Here is an 18,911-nt window from a genome sequence, read left to right on the forward strand (position 1 = left end):
AAAAGTGCGGTTTGCACTCAGCGCAGCCTTGGCAGTTCTTGGTCATGGTCCTGACCTCCTCGATGGAGTAAGGCAGGTTGCGGGCCTTGATGAAGTGGAAGAACCTGGTGACCCCCGGGTGGCAGAGGTCATTGTGGAGGGCCCTCAGCCTATCGATCTGCGCGCTGGCGCAGGTGCCACGCGATAGGGCATCTGGGGGTTCATTGAGCTTCCCAGGCCGGTACAAGATCTCGTAGTTGTAGGTGGAAAGTTCGATTCTCCACCTCAAGATCTTGTCATTTTTGATTTTGCCCCTCTGCTTGTTGTTGAACATAAAAGCAACTGAACGCTGGTCAGTGAGCAGGGTAAATCGTTTTCCGGCCAGGTTGTGCCTCCAATGACGCACAGCCTCCACAATAGCCTGGGCCTCCTTGATGTGGTGGAAGGCCGAGCGGGCCTCTGCCATCAGGGGAAAAGAGGTGGATTTGATCAGCGGACGGGCTTTGTCTGCATAGTAGGGGACCCACTGAGCGTAGTAGGAAAAAAACCCTAGGCACGTCTTCAGGGCTTTTAGGCAGTGGGAGTTCCATAAGGGGACGCATCCGGTCCGGGTCGGGACCGATGACCCCGTGTTCCACAACACAGCCAAGGATGGCGAGGCGGTCTGTGCGGAATATACACTTCTCCTTGTTATATGTCAGGTTCAGGAGTTGGGCGGTGCGGAGGAATTTCTCGAGGTTTGCGTCATGGTCCTGCAAGTCCTGGCTGCAGATGGTCACATTGTCTAACATAAGAACATAAGAAATAGGAGCAGGAGTAGGCCAATCGGCCCCTCGAGCCTGCTCCACCATTCAATAAGATCATGGCTGATCTGATCCTAACCTCAAATCTTCTATCACTCTGCATCCACCCGAACCCATGTGATCTCCCGGGAGAGGCGAAAAACCAGATAAAGACCCAATGGCCAATTTGGGAGAAAAAAATCTGGGAAATTCCTCTCCGACCCATCTAGGCGATCGAAATTCTTCCAGGAGATCACTCTGTCCCTATATTTTCTACAGTACTTACCTTCTGTAAAGGCGATCTCCACCCCAGCCAGGAACAGGAATAAAACCATCTCCTGAAATCTAACAGAATTAGAACACAGTAGGAGCAGAACAAGGCTACACGGCCCCTGGGCCCGCTCCACTACCCACAGGGCCATGACCATTCCGAACCCAGACTCATGTCCAATTTCCTGCCCGCTCCCCGTAACCCTTTACTTCTAGGAAACTATCTATTTCTGTTTTAAATTTATTTAATGATGTAGCTTCCACAGCTTTCTGGGGCAGCAAATTCCACAAACCTACCACCCTCTGAGTGAAGAAGTTTCTCCTCATCTCAGTTTTGAATGAGCAGCCCCTTATTTTAAGATTATGCCCCCTAGTTCTAGTTTCACCCATCATTGGGAACATCCTCACCGCATCCACCCGATCAAGCCCCTTCACAATCTTATATGTTTCAATAAGATCGCCTCTCATTCTTCTGAACTCCAATGAGTAGAGTCCCAATCTACTCAACCTCTCCTCATATGACCACCCCCTCATCCCCGGGATTAACCGAGTGAACCTTCTTTGTACTGACTCGAGAGCAAGTATGTCTTTTCTTAAGTATGGACACCAAAACTGTATGCAGTATTCCAGGTGCGGCCTCACCAATACCTTGTACAACTGCAGCAATACCTCCCTGTTTTTATATTCCAACCCCCTAGCAATAAAAGCCAACATTCCATTGGCCTTCTTAATCACTTGCTGCACCTGCATACTAACTTTTTGAGTTTCGTGCACCAGGACCCCCAGATCCCTTTGTACTACAGTACTTTCCAGTTTCTTGCCATTAAGATAATAACTTGCTCTATGATTTTTCCTGCCAAAGTGCATAAGTCTAGGTAAGGGAAAGTGGCCTGTAGCGCGTTTTGATCGACCATCCAGTCCATCTCCCTTTGGAAGACAGAGACCCCGTTGGTAACGCCGAAGGGAACCCTAAGGAAGTGATAGAGGCGGCCGTTTGCCTCAAAAGCAGTATACTGGCGGTCTTCAGGGCGGATGGGGAGCTGGTGGTACGCTGATTTCAGGTCAATGGTCGAAAAGACGCGGTACTGCGCGATCTGGTTGACCATGTCAGCTATGCGGGGGAGTGGGTAGGCGTCCAGCAGGGTGTAGCGGTTTATTGTTTGGCTGTAGTCGATGACCAGGCGTTGTTTCTCGCCGGTCTTAACGACCACAACCTGGGCTCGCCAGGGGCTGGAGCTGCCGTCAATAATCCCCTCCTTCAGGAGTCGCTCCACTTCGGTTTTGATGAAAACCCTGTCCCCGGCACTGTATCGCCTGCTCTTTGTGGCGATGGGCTTACAGTCGGGGGTGAGGTTAGCAAACAGTGGGGGGGGTGGGACTCGGAGTGTGGAAAGGTTGCATCTGGTGTTCGGCGGGCTGCTGGCTGCGGACTGTGAGTGGGGGGAGGGGGCCACCGTACGCCATCGTAACGCTTTTGAGGTGGCACTGGAAATCCAACCCCAGTAGGACGGCAGCACAGAGGTCGGGCAGGACCAGGAGTTTAAAATTATTGAATACAGTCCCGTCTACTACTAGTGTCACCACGCAGTAGCCGCCAATGTCCGCTGACTGGGACTCGGAGGCCATAGAAATCCGTTGGTGCGCAGGCAGGACTGGGAGAGAGCAACGCCACACCGTGTCGGGGTGGATGAAGCTCTCTGTGCTCCCGGAGTCAAAAAGGCAGTTTATTGCATGGCCGTTTACCTTAACGTCCATTTTGGACCGAGCTAGTTGGTGCGGTCTCGTTTGGTCCAGCGTAACAGAGGCCAGCGTAGGGGTCGGTGTGTCGCTGCGGGTATCAGATGGGGGGGGGTTGGCGGTCTGCTGCGTCCCGGCTGGTGTCCAAGATGGCGGCGTCCATGATTCCCATGTGGCTGGAGTCGTCCAAGATGGCTGCTGCTGCGGTGGTTCGCACACGGCTGGGGAGGCCCAAGATGGCGGCCCGCACGGCCCACACGCGGCGCTGTTGGGGGCCCAAGATGGCGGCTCGCCCGGCCCACACGCGGCGCTGCTGGCGTTCGGGGTGGCTTTGGCCTTGCAGACGCTGGCGTAGTGTCCCTTTTTCCCACAGCCCGAGCAGGTCACATTCTTCGCCGGGCAGCGCACTCTGGGGTGTTTGGCCTGGCCACAGAAGTAGCATTTCTGGCCTTGGGATACTGCTGTCTGGCTTTGGGACACTGCTGCGGTAGTTGGGCCATTGTTGGGCTGTGGCTGGGGTGGCACGGTGCTATGGGGCTGTCCTACCGTGTCCCAGGTTGTCGTTCCCCGCGGCGTCCACGGTGCAGAGGAGTAGGCATCCATGCCCCGGTAGGCTGCGTCCAGCGTTAGTGCAATTTCGGAGGCTTTGTTGAGGTTGAGGTCGCTCTGCTCCAGCAGACGCTGTCGGGTGTAATTGGACCTGTGGCCCGCTACGAAGGCATCCCGGATCAGTTCCTCCGTGTACGTAGTGGGCGTTACCGCCTTACACCCACAGGCCCGGCCAAGCACGGACAGTGCTTGGAGGTATTCCTCAGTCGATTCCCCAGGTTGTTGCTTGCGACTCCCCAGGAGGTGCCTGGCATACACTTCGTTCACAGGGCGCGCGTACTGGGTCTTGAGGAGCTGGAGGGCGTCTGTGTACGAGGTCGCGTCCTGGATGACTGAGTACACTCGGGGGTTCACCTTGGAGATCAGGACAGACAGTTTGTCCGCATTCGTTGTGACCGCAGTGGAGGCAGTCAGGAATGTCTCGAAGCACATGAGCCAGTGAGCAAACTTGGTGGAAGCGTCCGCTTCCCGACTGTCCAGGTCCAGGCATGCTGGTGTGAGGATCTTCTCCATTATAAAAATTTAGTTAATAAAATTGATGCGCCATCAATTACTCAAAAGACTGAGGTTGAGCGAGTAACAATCAGGCTTTTATTAACTAAAGAATGAAGGTCTTGTCTCGAGTGGTCGACCCGTCCAGAATACTAAGGGACTGGGAGATAGTCACTTATATACCTGGAATAGTGGGAGGAGTCAGCCGAGGCATGTCCAGACCTGTACCGAGTGGAATACACATACCTCTACAGACAGGTATAACAGTAGTTTACCACAGGTAGCCCCCTACTAAACATACAGCTCCAGTGTACCATTCTAGAATGACATGTTACTGATCATTACAATCTCTTGAGCAGCGTTGGCCATCTATTGAACAGAGAAACCAGATCTTCATGGAAGTCCTTCTGAGTAGGACGGCCAGTGCAGAAACAGGTCCCCATGGCCCCCTAAAGCGCAGCAAGGTGCTCTCAAGCCACTTCCAAGCGCTGGCCCCTTCTGGCCTGTGCAGCTTCAGCTGAGTGAGCAGCAGCCTGGTGCTCCTGTTGCTGATCCTGCTGTTCCTGGTTCTGCTGCTGCTGCCTTTGCTGCTGGAGATCCTCTAATGGCAAGAAGGGAAGGAAAAAAAGGCGTCCCATGCTTCTTGTAGATGCCTCCGCTGAGGAAGCTCTGAGTGAGGGTGGCAATAGGGGCTTCCCAGGAGATCGCATTGGAGAAGTGTGTGAGGCTCCAACCTTCCACAGCTGTGCCTAAGCCTTGAAGAAGGAGCCCCAAACCTGCAACAACAAGGTCCTTCAACATACAAGTGCTGTCCCTTTAAATCGCAGCTTCTCCGATTGACCTGCAGCTGAGAGCAAGCAAGCAGGCAAGCTTCACACCAGGTCTCAGCAGCGGGGTTCCCCGCAGGCAGGTTTGATGTGGGGAAAGCCCCAAAGTTGCAACGGCCCCGGAATAACTACCTTAACAAGCTGATAATTGGTCATTAGTGTGCCGACGGCCAGTCCCGCCAGCGGCGGCCGGGACTGAAGCGGGGTGCAGGGAAACGGCGGTCCGAAAGTCAGACAGGGCGGGGAATCAGGCGGGGGGGTCCCGACCCGCTTTTTTGCCGATTTTCGGCCCCCCGGCCGCATGAAATGCCGCCCGACAGCGGCCAGAAAATTGACCCCAAGGTGTTTTATCCCATGTTCATGTAAAGTTTCTGTTAATGTGTTGTCAAACATTGAAACATTTATTTTGAACACTGCATTCTTGGGACAGATTTGTCTTCACCTTTGGAAGTGGCTTAGTGAGTTGCAGTGAATGCCGAGACATATCGGTACCCCCTGCATTGGCGGTGAGTGTGAAAGGAATGGCTTGGACACTGTAGGGATGCTTTATGGTGTTGGTGTGGGGTGGTGCCAACCTGGCACATCATGTGGCAGCCAGAGTGTACAGTGTCAAGCGAAGTAAATCTGGCCATGATGAGGCCATCCCTGGCCTCCCGGGCAGCAATGTGCTCGGGTGCTGATGCCCTCTGTCCTGTGCAGCATCAGGTGAATGTGCAGCAGAAGGTTGGTGTTGTTGTTGGTGTTGCTGGTGTGTCTGGTGCTGCTGGTGTTGGGGCTGATCGTGGTGGGATTCTGAGGACCAAAGTGAGAGAGTATAAAGAACACTCATGTTGATGGAACAAATGGCAGGTAAAGTAGAGATGACAGAAGTGATCTGTCAATGGTGAGAGAGTTCTTCCAATGAGGTGAGAGTGGATGGAGGGTGGGAAGTGGAAAGTCTGCAGAATCTGTGCTGGAAATGGACTAAGAAACAGCTTGTGGCTGAGGAAAGTGATCATCTGTCAGGTGGGAGCTTTTACTGTACATTTGAAGCTGTCAAGTAATCAGCTGGAGCAATGGCTATTGAACTCCCACCTCAGGTTGACAGACGTGGTCTCCGAACAGCATGGTTCCCGTGGCCATGAAGTTAAAGTTACAAAGTACATTGAAAAAGCCTGTTAGGCATCTGTTAAGTATATTATAACAAGTTTAATTGGGTCGCCCGCTGTTTCTTGTCAGGTCTGCTCAGCACTGACAGACCCGACATTGGGAAAGGTGCATTGCGGTGGGTTGACAGCGGGTTCCCGACCCGCTGCCAAAAAAAAACACTTTCCCACCCGCTAACCCTCCGGAAAATTCTGGCCATAGAATTTGAGAACTCCTGTGAACGCCTGTATTTATGTTCATTTAATGTCTTAATAAAATTTCTCCATTTAATTAATCTTGGATTAGCAAAAACCTCAAAATACATTCAAATAATAATATTACTGGTTGAAGCAATTGCCCTGTACATTTTCTGCCCAATAACTCCTTTCTACAGCAGAAGACAGCATGTTAATGTATGCGGAAGGTGCCGAAACGGTATTGAATAAATGTCAAACTAATTATGATATGAGACAGGTTGCAATGATTCTCATTATAGAAAATAATGCATTAATGTCTTTAAAAATTATTTGGCAGTGATACAGCTTTTTCCATTATCAAATTCACTGGGCCACACTTGAAATTTTATATCTGTCTTTCTGATAGTTTCATTGATCAGTGTTCTCAATTTTCCTTCTTTCTTTAAAATCTTTTCTTTAAAATCTAAGATTAATTCAAACTGACCTTGTCGATTAACACTTTGTTCACTGTAAGCCTCCCTAATCCCTCCTCCAATTCCTGTTCAGTTTCTGTCCACGCCCCTCTGTAGAGCACCTTTGGATGTTTCACCGCAGCAAAGCGTGCAACTTACAACTGTTCAACTATTTTCTCATCTTTCTTCCTTTCCTTCCTCCTTCTCATAAACTATTGTCTAATTTACATACACTCAGTTCTTTTTAAATATCGGGCCAAGATTCTTTCACCCTTTTAAATATGTCAGAACAGAGCCAATGGTATGACATTGTGCAAATAAGGAATATCTTACCAGTGGGATTTTATGGTTATGATGCTATAATGGGGAATAGTCTCATCAGATTTGCCTGATTACAAAATACATCTTCAGTAGCAAATTTGAAAAAAAAACATGATTACTCCTTGGAAATTGCGAAATGATACTATGGGAATGATTTTGAGACTTCCTGTCTGATGGAAACGGGAAGTTGACTCCTGAAAATTGCAGGGAAGAATGTACTGCCCCATTGCCACAATCACCATTTTATTGAGGTCCTCAGAATACGTGGCCAGGCAATCCAGCTGTAGAGGAGTCCTAAAGTAAGTTTTTATTAATTTTTTCGCTTGTTTTCTCATATGATAGCTGTTAATGATGCTGTCATTATCATTCACACCTCATCTAGTCATCTTTTGTTTCTTAACTTGTCCCATTACCTCTCCTTTTGCCTCGCACCATCATCCCTTTTGTCAGTCAATCTCTCCAGCCTTCCATCCTATCACAGACCTTCCCTTTCTTCTTTCCTCCCCTCCTCCCTGCCCCGCTTAAAAATCTCTCTTCTCCAACCTTTTCTAGTTCCGACGAAGGGTCCCCCGACCCGAAACGTTAAATCTGTTTCTCTCTCCTCGATGCTGCCTGACCTGCTGAGTGTTTCCAGCATTTTCTGCTGTTATTTCAGATTTCCAGCACTCGCAGTACTTTGCTAAGTTAAGTTTTTGATGGTTTGTGGGTGGCTCACCCTCCCCCGCTCGAGAGTGGACCCCCCCCCCGAGCTACCTTTATTTGGGCCCGCAGACCTCGCGATACTGCGGCAGGCTGGAATCAGCAGATTGCCCCGGGGCGCTCATTTTCTCCTAGCCAGCCCTAAGTTAATGAGGCCCGGCCTTCAAAATGGATTAGACTTCCTGTCGGCACCACCAGGCCCGAAAACCTCATGGAGGGAAAGTTAATGGGCTCGAAATTCAGCTCCCCACCAGCGATATTTAAAAGGATCAGCAACCCCTCTAAGACTAGATGCTGATTAAGTTTTACTGGCTCTGTAAAAGCTTGTGGAGCTGTTTGGAGCTTTCTAAAGTTGTTTAAAGTTGGTGAGGTGACAGGGGAGCGGTGCCGCAAGGAGAAGGCCTTGGTTCTGACTTCAAGGGTCCTGGTCAGACCACTTGCTCCCAGTCAAGGGTGCTCTGGTTGTCATCCCCCTTGGTCTGCAGCATGACAAGGAGATGGAGCAGAGGCTGCAAAGTAAAGGACAAGCTGTTAGCAGAGGAAGGAGGAGGTGGGGGAGCAGGGCACCATTGACTGCACGCACGGAGCTTTGCAGGCACCCCATCGAAATGCTGAGCTGTACCGCAACCGCAAAGTTTACCACTAGCTGAATGTCCAGTTGGTGTGCGACCATGCTGAGCACATCATGATGGCGAATGCCCGGTATCCTGGCAGCAGTCATGATGCTTTTATTCTGCGCCAATCCGCTGTTCCGTCAGTCTTTGAGCCACCACAACAAACCAGAGGGTGGCTTTTGGGCGACAAGGCTTATCTGCTGACCACCTGGATCATGACTCCGCTGGGCAACTCAAGCACGCCTGCGCACAATGCGAGCCATGCTGCCACACAGAGTCTGATAGAGCAGACCATTGGCGTCCTTAAACAACCCTCCCGCTGCCTGTACCGCTCTGGAGGAGCCTTGCAATACCAGAGCACATCTCAAGATTCGTCGCCATCATGAGGGCCCAGCCCTTGCCACCAGGCATACGACGACCAGCTGAGGAGGAGGAGGAGGAGGAAGAGAAGGAGGAGGAAGCAGAAGAGGAGGAAGCGGCAGGGAGGAGTCAACCCAGACATCTCCTTTCTGCCTGGGTTGTCCGTGATCGACTCACCGACTGCAGTACCAGTGAACGCAACCCCAATTCCCCATTCAACAATAGTCCCACACCTTACCTTCCCTCTGTTACTGACCATTACAGCGTCCTCTTGGCCACAATGCTGAAATAAAAGCCACCACAAAAGAAACATTCCAATTCAACTTTATACATCAATCCATCCAATATTACATAACAGTCAACTAAACACCCTTGTGCATTCCCTTACTGCCTGCCTTCAGTGTGCCTTTGCCTGTCCCAGTGCTCCTATGCACTGCTACCCCAGTGGCTGCAGCACGACTGCTGACTTGCAGTGGGGGAGACTGCAAATGGCCTTGGAGGACAAACTTAAGCAGCTCTGGGCCCAGAAGGCCCAGCTGTAGGCTGCACCATCTCGGCATGGGTGGCAGCAGTCAGGGCTGGCTGGCTAAGAGGCAACAGCAAGGGCACTGGCGGAGTGGCAGTGGTGGGAGCACGAATGTAGTCATCCTGAGAGAGGACAGCAGGTTCGTGCTCCACGGAGCCACTGCCACTCCCCCGGGGCGGTGCCTCAGCAATCCTAGTAATCTGTTGGAGGACAGATTCCTGGACTGCTGTGACACCCAGCAATCCCCCTGTGAACACTGGTAAACGCAGCTATGATGGCAGCAGTCTGAGCTTGCGTGGCAACAAGCTGAGCCTGCAGAAGAGCAGTCTGAGCTTCCACTGCAGCACTCAGATGTTGGGTGGCTTCTCCTTGTGCTGCAATGGAAGCCGAGGCATCAGCCATCGGACGCTGCATCATGGTTGTGTCCACAGGTGCACGAATAGAGTTGCCCATCACTTCCATGCTGGAAATCATGGGCTCCAAGCTCTGTGCAAAGCCCTGTGCAAGGTTGGTGCTGGACTTCTCCATGCTCCTCGACATTGCACTCAGGTTTTCTGGCAGGCCTGCCAATGCACCAAGCATTTTGTTGTGCATCCCCATCAGCGTTCTTCTGTAGGCCATCCCATCAAAGTCCTCATCTGATTCCTCTGCAGCAAAACTCCTGTGCGACCTCACCCTCCAGGGAGCTGGTACCTGTGCTACCCTTTCCTCCTGCCTTGGCTGCAGGCCACTAATGGCTGCTGTCTTACCACATGCAGATCCCGCCTCCAACATATCCTCTAAACTACACAGAGTGTCAATATTTGAGCTGGTGGCTGTGAGTGTGAAATCGAGTGATAGTGTTGTGTCTTCATCATCATTGCCTTGGTATTCTTCTGTTTCTTGCTCCTCCACCAATGCCTGGCCAGGTGTCAGTTCTTGACTATCTGAAAGGAGAAAGGCACAAGGGTAAGGTTGTGGGGAAGGAAGGGGTGGGGGGGAAAGCAGGAGTTGCATGCTTATACCATGTGCAGCTTGCAAATCAGAAGAGATTGTGAGATGAGGGGGAAGTGGGATGCGAGAAGCAGGGTTACTGATGAGGATACCGGCATCTTGTATTTTTTCAGCCACGCCGCTGGCCACAGACTCAGTGATGACCCATCCAATAATGGCCAGCACCGTCTCCTCCATGGGGGGGTCAGGTTATACAGGCGCGCTTGTCCCCCGCCAGTTAGATCCCGCTGGCACCTGTTGTGAGCCACCTTTTTTTGCAGGAGAAAAGGAAGTGTGTCAGTGAGTGTGCTGCAATGTGTTTGGGTGATATGCCTGTCATGGTTGAATAACTGACAGTGTGTGCAAGCTGTGAAATGTTGGTGTGAGACTTGCAGCAGTGGTAAGTGTGTAAGGGTGAGGTGTAGCTATGAATGTGAGCTATAAGTCGTGTTTGGTGAAGATTGTTGGTAGGTGAGTGATGGGGGAGTGATGCATTGAGCAGTGTATGAGGCTGGTGCTGCAGATGGTGGGATATGGCATTTAAAGCTGAATTCACTGACCTTGACCACTCGTGTGAGGTCATTAAACGTCTTCCTGCGCTGCATCCTGGTCCTAGGGGCTATACTGCTGGCAACCACCACAGTGGCTATCTGCTCCCACTGTTTTGCCTGGAGGGCCTCCTGGATCCTGTGGAAACAGAATCTCTCTCCTCGTGTTGGCCTCCTGCACCAAGGCCTCCAGTGCTGCATCGGAGAAACTTGGCGCACACTCTCTCCCCCTGTCGTGACATCATTTGTGTTTTTTACCTCCTTTCACTCTCTTCCTCAGCCAATTGAAATGACCCCTTTAAGAGGTGCAGACTGCCTTTAAGAAGTGCAGGCTAGCTTTAATTGGTGCTAGCCTCGCACGAACTTGGGGCCCCCTGCTGAACGTTCAGCCACTGAGCAGCACATTCAGTGCTGGGCTAAAGGCCGCAATCAATCTAATCTGCCGGCAGTACAAAGTTAGCGTGCTGCCTGCATTCCTTTGAACGGGTGCAGGGTGATCGTGCATCGCGATCCCCATGCCCATTTTGTTCTATAAAACACTTTTCTGTTCACTTTTTGACCTGCCCGTTACTTCAACCGAAAAGATGAAATGGTCTGGGCCCTTGAACTCTCCATGTCTGCTATAAATACTGCTCAATGATTGTCTGCAACTTCAACAACAACAGTCTTTGATCTCGGTTCACGGAGGATCAGGAAGGATACTGATCCCGACTCACCTCAATGAAATTATCGTATACATCACCCAAATAGGTCTCTACTGGCTGTGTAATCTGACCTGGCTGGTCTGAGGCTGAGTCAGACTGTTTGCAACCTTGGTGTCATATTTGACCCTGAGATGAGCTTCCGACCACATATCCATGTCATCACTAAGGCCGCCTATTTCCACCTCCGTAATATCACTCGACTCCGTCCCTGCCTCAGCTCATCCGCTGCTGAAACCCTCATTCATGCCTTTGTTCCCTCTAGACTTGACTATTCCAACACACTCCTGGCTGGCCTCCCAAATTCCACCCTACATAAACTTGAGGTCATCCAAAACTCAGCTGCCCGTGTCCTAACTCGCACCTAGTATCGTTCGCCCATCACCCCTGTGCTCGCTGACGTACACTGGCTCCCGGTTGAGCAACGCCATGATTTCAAAATTCTCATCCTCGTTTTCAAGTCCCTCCATAGCCTTGCCCCTCCCTATCTCTGTAATCTCCTGCAGCCTTACGAGATATTTGCGCTCCTCTAATTCTGCCCTCTTGAGCATCCCCGATTTTAATCAAGCCACCATTGGCGGCCGTGACTTCAGCTGCCAAGGCCCTATGCTCTGGAATTCCCTCCCTAAACCTCTCCGCTTCTCTACCTCTCTATCCTCCTTTAAGACGCTCCTTAAAACCTACCTCTTTGATCAAGCTTTTGGTCACCTGCATTAATATCTCCTTATGTGGCTCGGTGTCAAATTTTGTTCGATAATGCTCCTGTGAAGCACCTTGGGACGTTTTACTACATTCTCTACCACAGAAGGCAGTTGAAGCCAATTCATTAAATATATTCAAGAAGGAGTTAGATATATTTCTTAAGGCTAAAGGGATCAAGGGATATGGGGAGAAGGCAGGGACAGGGGACTGAATTTGGATGATCAGCCATGATCTCATTGAATGGCGAAACAGGCTCGAGAGGCCGAATGGCCTACTCCTGCTCCTATCTTCTATGCTTCTATTAAAAGGCGCTATATAAATACAAGTTGTCATTGTTGTTGTTGTTGCTAAAGTTGCTCCAGTTGAAATGTCCTCTCAGTTAAGAGCTAGAGAGACAATCCTTTCACTGCAGTCTTTGTGAGTAGAGGACTTCCCATTCAACAATCTTGCATTTATATAGTACCTTTCATATCCTTAGGATGTTTCAAAGTGCTTCACAGCTGTTGGATTGCAGTCATTGCTGTTTTTGTAGTCAAATGCAGCAGCCAATTGCAATGTTCCAAAAACCAGTAAATGAGATAAATGACCAACCAGTTCATTTTGGTGGCACTGGTTGAGGGAGGGATGTTGATACAGGCACCCAGAAGAACCCCTTGCTCTTCTTTCAATTATGCCATGGGGTCATTTATGTCCATACAAAACCAGTTTATGGGGACACACGTTAATCTGGCTAATCACCAGTATAGATTACTACAGCCAATTCTCCTGCCATTCAGATAGATGATGCAACTGGTGCCGGCTCACCATAAACACTCCACAACTCCAGAATTTCATTTCCTTCTTTTCATTCGTTCTTTCTTTCTTTCCGTCTGAGCAAGCAGACAGGACCTTACTGTAATATCGCCTTTGAAAGACGACACACCTCTTAACACGGCCTCAGCTCTGCACTGAATTATCAGCCTAGATTACGTACTCGAGTCCTGGAGTGGGGCCTGAACCCACCATCTTCTGATGCAGGAGTGGAAATACTATCATTGAACCATGCAGGCACTCTGGGCGCGACCTTGCCAGCCCTGGGGAGGCGGGTATGAAGGCAGGACTGCTGAGAAAATGGCAGAATCTGGGGGCGGGTGCCCAACCCGCCCCCGTACCATCTTGCCAGGTGGCGGGTATCCGACCCGCGCCGGGCCCCGTCTCCTTGGATGCGGGAAGGGGATTAGTGCCACTTATCTGCCTGTTAGATAAGAGGATTATCCCCATTTTGCCCACACAAGTGCGGGCTTCCCGAAGACTCCGAACCCCGCCAGGGTCACCGAGGCGAGCAGTGGGTCTGCGGGGGTCGGAGGGGTGCAAAATTGCACTGTGAAGGTAAGTGATGGGTGCAAGTGTGGAGAGGTGAGTATGTGAGGTAAGTGGAAAGTGTTAGTAAAAGCTTACTTACCTTTGTTTCTTCCTGCAGGCTTCAAGAGTTGGGGATGCGGAGAGTCTCGCACCTCCGCGGCAGAGATGACAGATGGCCGTTGCATTCTCCAATGCATCAACTATCTAATTTCTGCTAAAGAAAGAGCTTTGATGAGTCTTGAATTCAAGAACTCATCAAACTACAGAGAATGTCAGTGTTTGACAGCTTCACAGAGCTGTTAAACGATGACAATTCATCTGTCAAAAACTTTTGACAGATGAAACGTCATACGTTGATGTTCTCTGTAACTGGCTTTCCCTTAATTGGCTTGCTAAGCCCACTGGGCGGGCTTAACAAGGTCAATCAAGGGCAATAGCGTGGGTTGGCCAGAAGTCAATGGAGGCAGAACTGAAACCTGACAAGTGGGAGTCCCATCTCCAAAAGCTTCCCATTGGCAAAACCCAGCCCTTTCTTTATAATAGTATTTCCCTGCAAACTGTATGGCTAATGCAAAATACGGGTACAGCACTGTTTTGGTTACATTACTGGACTAACAGTCCAAAGAACGTTAGTTTAAATCCCACCACGGCAATTTGAGAATTTGAATTCAGTTTAAAAATTATCTGGATATAAAAAACTGGTATCAGTAGCAAAGTGACCATAAGGCTGTTGGAATGTTGCAAAGAAAAATGAAGGTGCCATCCTTCCTCCGTGACTCCAGTCCCACACCAACTCTTAACTGCCCTCTGACGTGGCCTAGCAGGTCAGTCGTTGAATCGAAACGCGCCACAAAATATAACACGTTCACCACATGCAGCAATTCAAGAAGGAGCACCACCACCTTCTCAGGGCAACGAGGGATGAACAATAAATGCCAGCGACGTCTACATCCTGAGAATGAATAAATGAAGTCGAGGCGTCGGCTTTTATTTGCTGCGGAGAACAAAAGGAAGGAAATGAAATTCTGGAGCCGTGGAGCGTTTATGGTGAGCCCGCGGCAGTGGCGTCATCTATCTGAATAGCAGGAGAATTGGCTGTAGTAATCTATGCTGGTGATTAGCCAGATTAACGTGTGTCTCCATAAACTGGTTTTTGTATTGTTATTGTGTCTGCTTCCCCATTTGAACTTCGCAAAAGGGAGGAGGAAGAAAAATGATGAGGATGAAAGGTAAGATGTGTGACTGAAATTGGCCCTGTGCTGGAGAGACTCTCCCCACTGCTGAGGCTGGATGAGGAAAGGGAACTAAAATCAATGATCTGGCTTAAACCAAAGATGAATTGAATCAAGAACAAATAGTTTATCCAACTCGTACTTCCATTCCCTTTACTGAAATCTATTACTGTCACTCAGACTCGTTTCATGGTTTGATGAGAGCAGTCCTGTAAAGACTCACAGTATAATTTTTTAGCAACCAAGGATAATGCGACTGCTGCGGGCTCACCATAAACACTCCACGGCTCCAGAATTTCATTTCCTTCCCCTTGTTCTCAGCAGTAAATAAAAACCGATGTATAACCCAATCGCCTTGACTTCAAGTAATGGACACACATTTTTTATATAGGCTGTCAACATTCCTCAAAAAACAAAAAGCCCAGCCACAGATATTGTGCTGGTTATGCTCTTTTCTTAATTTAATACAGGAAAATGTCTACTAATTGCACAGTTAATGAAGTTACGGTAGTTTTGTTAGTTTGATGGACCCAACATTGCCCATTTTCTACAATGGGGTTATACCGTGAATCCTTCCACTTTTTGTCAGTTAGATTTTCTTCAAATTTACATGGCACTGCCTAGAGATGCCAGCCTTGCCTTCTAAAACTCTAGGGGTTATATTTTCCTTGCTAATTTTAGCCAAAAGTTCGATATCAGCATGTCTGTGTTTTCACTAAAATTAGCAAACAGAGGTCAGGGGGATCAGTACTGCTGGAAGAATCTTCACGTAGACACGAGCAACTATATAAGAAATACTGTGGAATACAGATGTTTCACTATCCTCCCTCTCTGCTATTGGCATTTCCAGCTGTTCACTGAGATATAAATCAGCTTTGTTAGTGCCACATTTATCTTAGCTGTGGCTGTCAGACTTTCAGGACAAGAAAAGCTTACCAATAAACATTGGCTTATAAACAACCTACAGGGTTTTGAATGTTACTAGGTTCTAGAGATAGAACCCAACTAGCTTGATTAATCTGCCTAATCAAAGGTGAATCTTCTTTCACTTTTCTTTCCTTTTGCACTTACTCATTTGGCTCTCACCTGACAAGCACACTAATCTTAACCTACAGTTATTAGTTCTGATCATTAGCAGCAACAAAGGACTTGGGGGATCTGCTGAAAATGTTCATAATTTTCCCGGTAAATCCAAGTACAGGAAACTCTCTTTTTACCGGCACCTAAATAACCAGAAATCTCTCTTAACCGGCAAAATTCAAGGCCTAGAAATTCACTGGCCTTAGCGCCGCTTTTGAGGCGCTAGAGGGCCTAGCGCCGAAGTTATGGCCAGTTTAGAAATTGACAGGGGCCCTAAATCGGCGTTAGGCCGGTAGCGCTGCGCCGGCACCGATGACGTCATCGGTGTGCGCAGCGTCCCGGTTGCCATGGTAACCCGCCCGAACTCGGAAATTGAGTTGCGGCCGCCTCGCCCGTGGCAGCCGCAAGCAACGTTCTGGCAGAGGTGCCTTACAGAACTTTGCGCCGGCGCATTAAAGGCCCCGCGGCGGCCAGCCGCTTTCCCGCCGGCCGCCTGGCCGCAGCTCCCTCCCCGGACTTCCCCCCCACCCCCCCCGGAACAGAAGCAAGCCCGGCACTTGTCCGAGGTGCCGGGCTCATTTTTAAAAAGATTATCGCGGGCCGCGGCCGGGTGCAGGCAGCTCCTCCTTAACGGAAGGAGGAGGCCTGCACTTCCCGAGCCTGCCGCACCGCAGCGGGCGCCGCAGCGCCGGAATAGCGCCGCAATGCGGCGCGTGGCGCCAGTTTTGAGGCGCTGAGACCCCTCAGTAGCGCCGGCAGCCGTTTGGGCGCGGCGCTACTGAATTTTTGGCGCGCGCAGGGGGACTTAGCGCCGGCACTAACTTCCGGCGCTAAAGCCCTTGCTGCGCCAAAACCGAATTTCTAGGCCAAGAGTAGGTTCAGGTAAGTTTTACTTCATATTAGTGGCCGTGTAACCGGGGTTCCTGGACCTGTTGCTATGCAACAGGGACGCCTGGATCTGTGGCCGTGTAACCGGGGTTCCTGCACCTGTTGCCATGCAACAGGGACGCCTGGATCTGTGGCCGTGTACGGGGCTCTCGTACCTTAGTAAGTATACCTCTCCGTAATCCGGACTTTTTGATCAACCGGCACCACGCCGGTCCCGGTGGTGCCGGGTAAAAGAGAATTTCCTGTACCACTCTCCACTGTCCTTCAGACAAGAGGAAGTTTCATATATATATCAAAAACTGCCATTGATATCAGCCTATGATTGGTTAGCAAGAGGCGACAATTCAGGCAATGTCAGTGTTTCCTCCCTTGAGGTGGAAGTCCATCTGGGTGATCTAGCCGAGTACTGACCAAAGTTGACTAAATTGTTTGTGTGGACTGCGCCAGGCGACAGCGAGCCTGAAACCTTATTATGTAGTCAGAAATCAAACATTCTATCAATTCTGGTGCAATTACTCCATTTATCAGAACAATTTTAACTATAACCAATTGTGTTTTTCCAAGTGGGCTTTTAAAAAAATATGATGTGCGGTAATTTACTTGCTTTAAATAGGCTTCATGTCGGGGAGGCTTCAACTGTTCACCATTTGTGGTGAAATTGTAAATATATTCTTTATCACCGTGTTTACAATTTTGCTACAAATAGTGAACAGTGAATATCTTTCCCCCAACGTGTCAAGGTGACCACCAATTGATTTCAATCAGCATTCTCTAAATTACCCAACTTACAACTGTCATTCATTTCAATGCGCATTGTTCACTTTTCATTATATTAATTAGGTTTATGGCCTCTAGACGCCCTTATCCAATTTGATTCATGTAATACAGATCCGTTCCCTTGATTCTTAGCGTTAAATTTGTTAGGACTAAAAAAAAGGATGCAAAAAATATACAGAATATATACATTCTGAAAGCATGTTCAGCCCACGTTTGATGACTTTTTTTTGTATGAATATTGCACTCGTCAAGGTGAGGGAGGTTAATGGTGGGGAATGGAAACTGTTTATTTCAGGCACTCATTATCAGCACCCAGCACTCCCTGGTCAGCTCCAGCAGGTTTGGATACTCAGTAAAGCTCCCATTCCTTTACCTCCAACCTCAGAAAAGCAGCATCTACTTCACCAGTGTGACATTTTCCCTTTTCCTGCACCAGCCATCCTTGGTCTCCTATGAGTGGGATTGCAAATTAGTGCTGCTTAATGTTAGTCTAAGCTCACTGGAAACTGGATTAATACTGCCCCCAACTAATTTTATACGGGGTCCTTGCAGGCAGTATAGAAACATAGAAGATAGGAGCAGGAGTAGGCCATTTGGCCCCTCGAGCCTGCTCTGCCATTCAATGCGATCATGGCTGATCATCCAAATTCAGTACCCTGTCCCTGCTTTCTCCCCATATCCCTGGATCCCTTTAGCCTTAAGAAATATCTAACTCCTTGTTGAATATATTTAATGAATTGGCCTCTACTGCCTTCTGTGGTAGAGAATTCCACAGGTTCACCACTCTCTGGGTGAAGAAATTCCTCCTCATCTCTGTCCTAAATGGCTTACCCCTTACCCTTAGACTGTGACCCCTGGTTCTGGACTCTCCGACCATCGGGAACATCCTTCCTGCATCTAGTCTGTCCAGTCCTGTCAGAATTTTATGTCTCAATGAGATTTCAGGCCGAGGAAGGTTGATTCCATCAGTTTGGGTTGGATTTAAACCCAGATCACGGAGAGAAAAGGTTGGTACCTAAACAATTGGACCACCCAGTTCCCCATCTTCAGTCCATTTGAGAACATGTATAGCTTCAAAACGGCTTGCATTAAAGTAAACTACTTACATTTGAACCAGAATCACTCCCACTGACACAAATGACATCTTGCTTTTGAATTGTTATAACATCTTTTGATAGCTTTAGTCGGATGTCATAGGCATTCTCAGACTCCTCATCAAAAAGACGTACTATACCAGTCTTAGTCTGCAAAACAAAAGCAAGTTTGTTTGTAAAATATCTCTTATTTTATGGTATTCTTACAATCTCGTTAACCAAACACGATTTTCGTTCGTTCCTACTTTTTGGATTCACACGTTTTGAAATGTATTTTCCCAGTTTTCGCCTCTGCCCTCCTAAGGTGCCTAGCCTTGCTGGAGTATGATAGCACAGATGCTGGCAGTCCTCAATAGCTCTGCCAAGTGCTATTCTTCACAACCGAGCCTAGATAGTGAGTATAGGCAGGCTATTTGACAATGGAGATTGTCGCAATTGATGCCGTGCTCACCTAACATTCACATAACACACAGTTTCCAGCAGGCATCACTCAGTGTCAGCTGTGGCTCAGTGGGTAGCACACTTGCCTCTGAGTCAGAAGGTTGTGGGTTCAAGCCCCACTCCAGGGACTTGAGCACATAAAGCT

At 49.2% G+C, this 18,911-nt stretch overlaps 1 protein-coding gene across 1 annotated transcript in view; it reads right to left on the reverse strand.

Moving 5' to 3' along the window:
- The window catches only part of sntg2 (syntrophin, gamma 2), a gene marked incomplete at its 5' end in the record, with an annotated part of 377,700 nt that extends 359,183 nt beyond the window's left edge, over positions 1-18,517 (reverse strand). Inside the window, one exon of the mRNA XM_085996911.1 lies at positions 18,338-18,517. Coding sequence (XP_085853037.1) covers positions 18,338-18,517 — 180 coding nt within the window. The remainder of the gene's footprint in view (positions 1-18,337) is intronic.
- Between the last annotated feature and the right edge of the window lie 394 nt (positions 18,518-18,911).

The sequence above is a fragment of the Somniosus microcephalus genome, chromosome 9 (genome assembly GCF_052327205.1).
Source record: "Somniosus microcephalus isolate GS21.2 chromosome 9, FLI_Smic_1.0, whole genome shotgun sequence".
Taxonomy (NCBI): domain Eukaryota; kingdom Metazoa; phylum Chordata; class Chondrichthyes; order Squaliformes; family Somniosidae; genus Somniosus; species Somniosus microcephalus.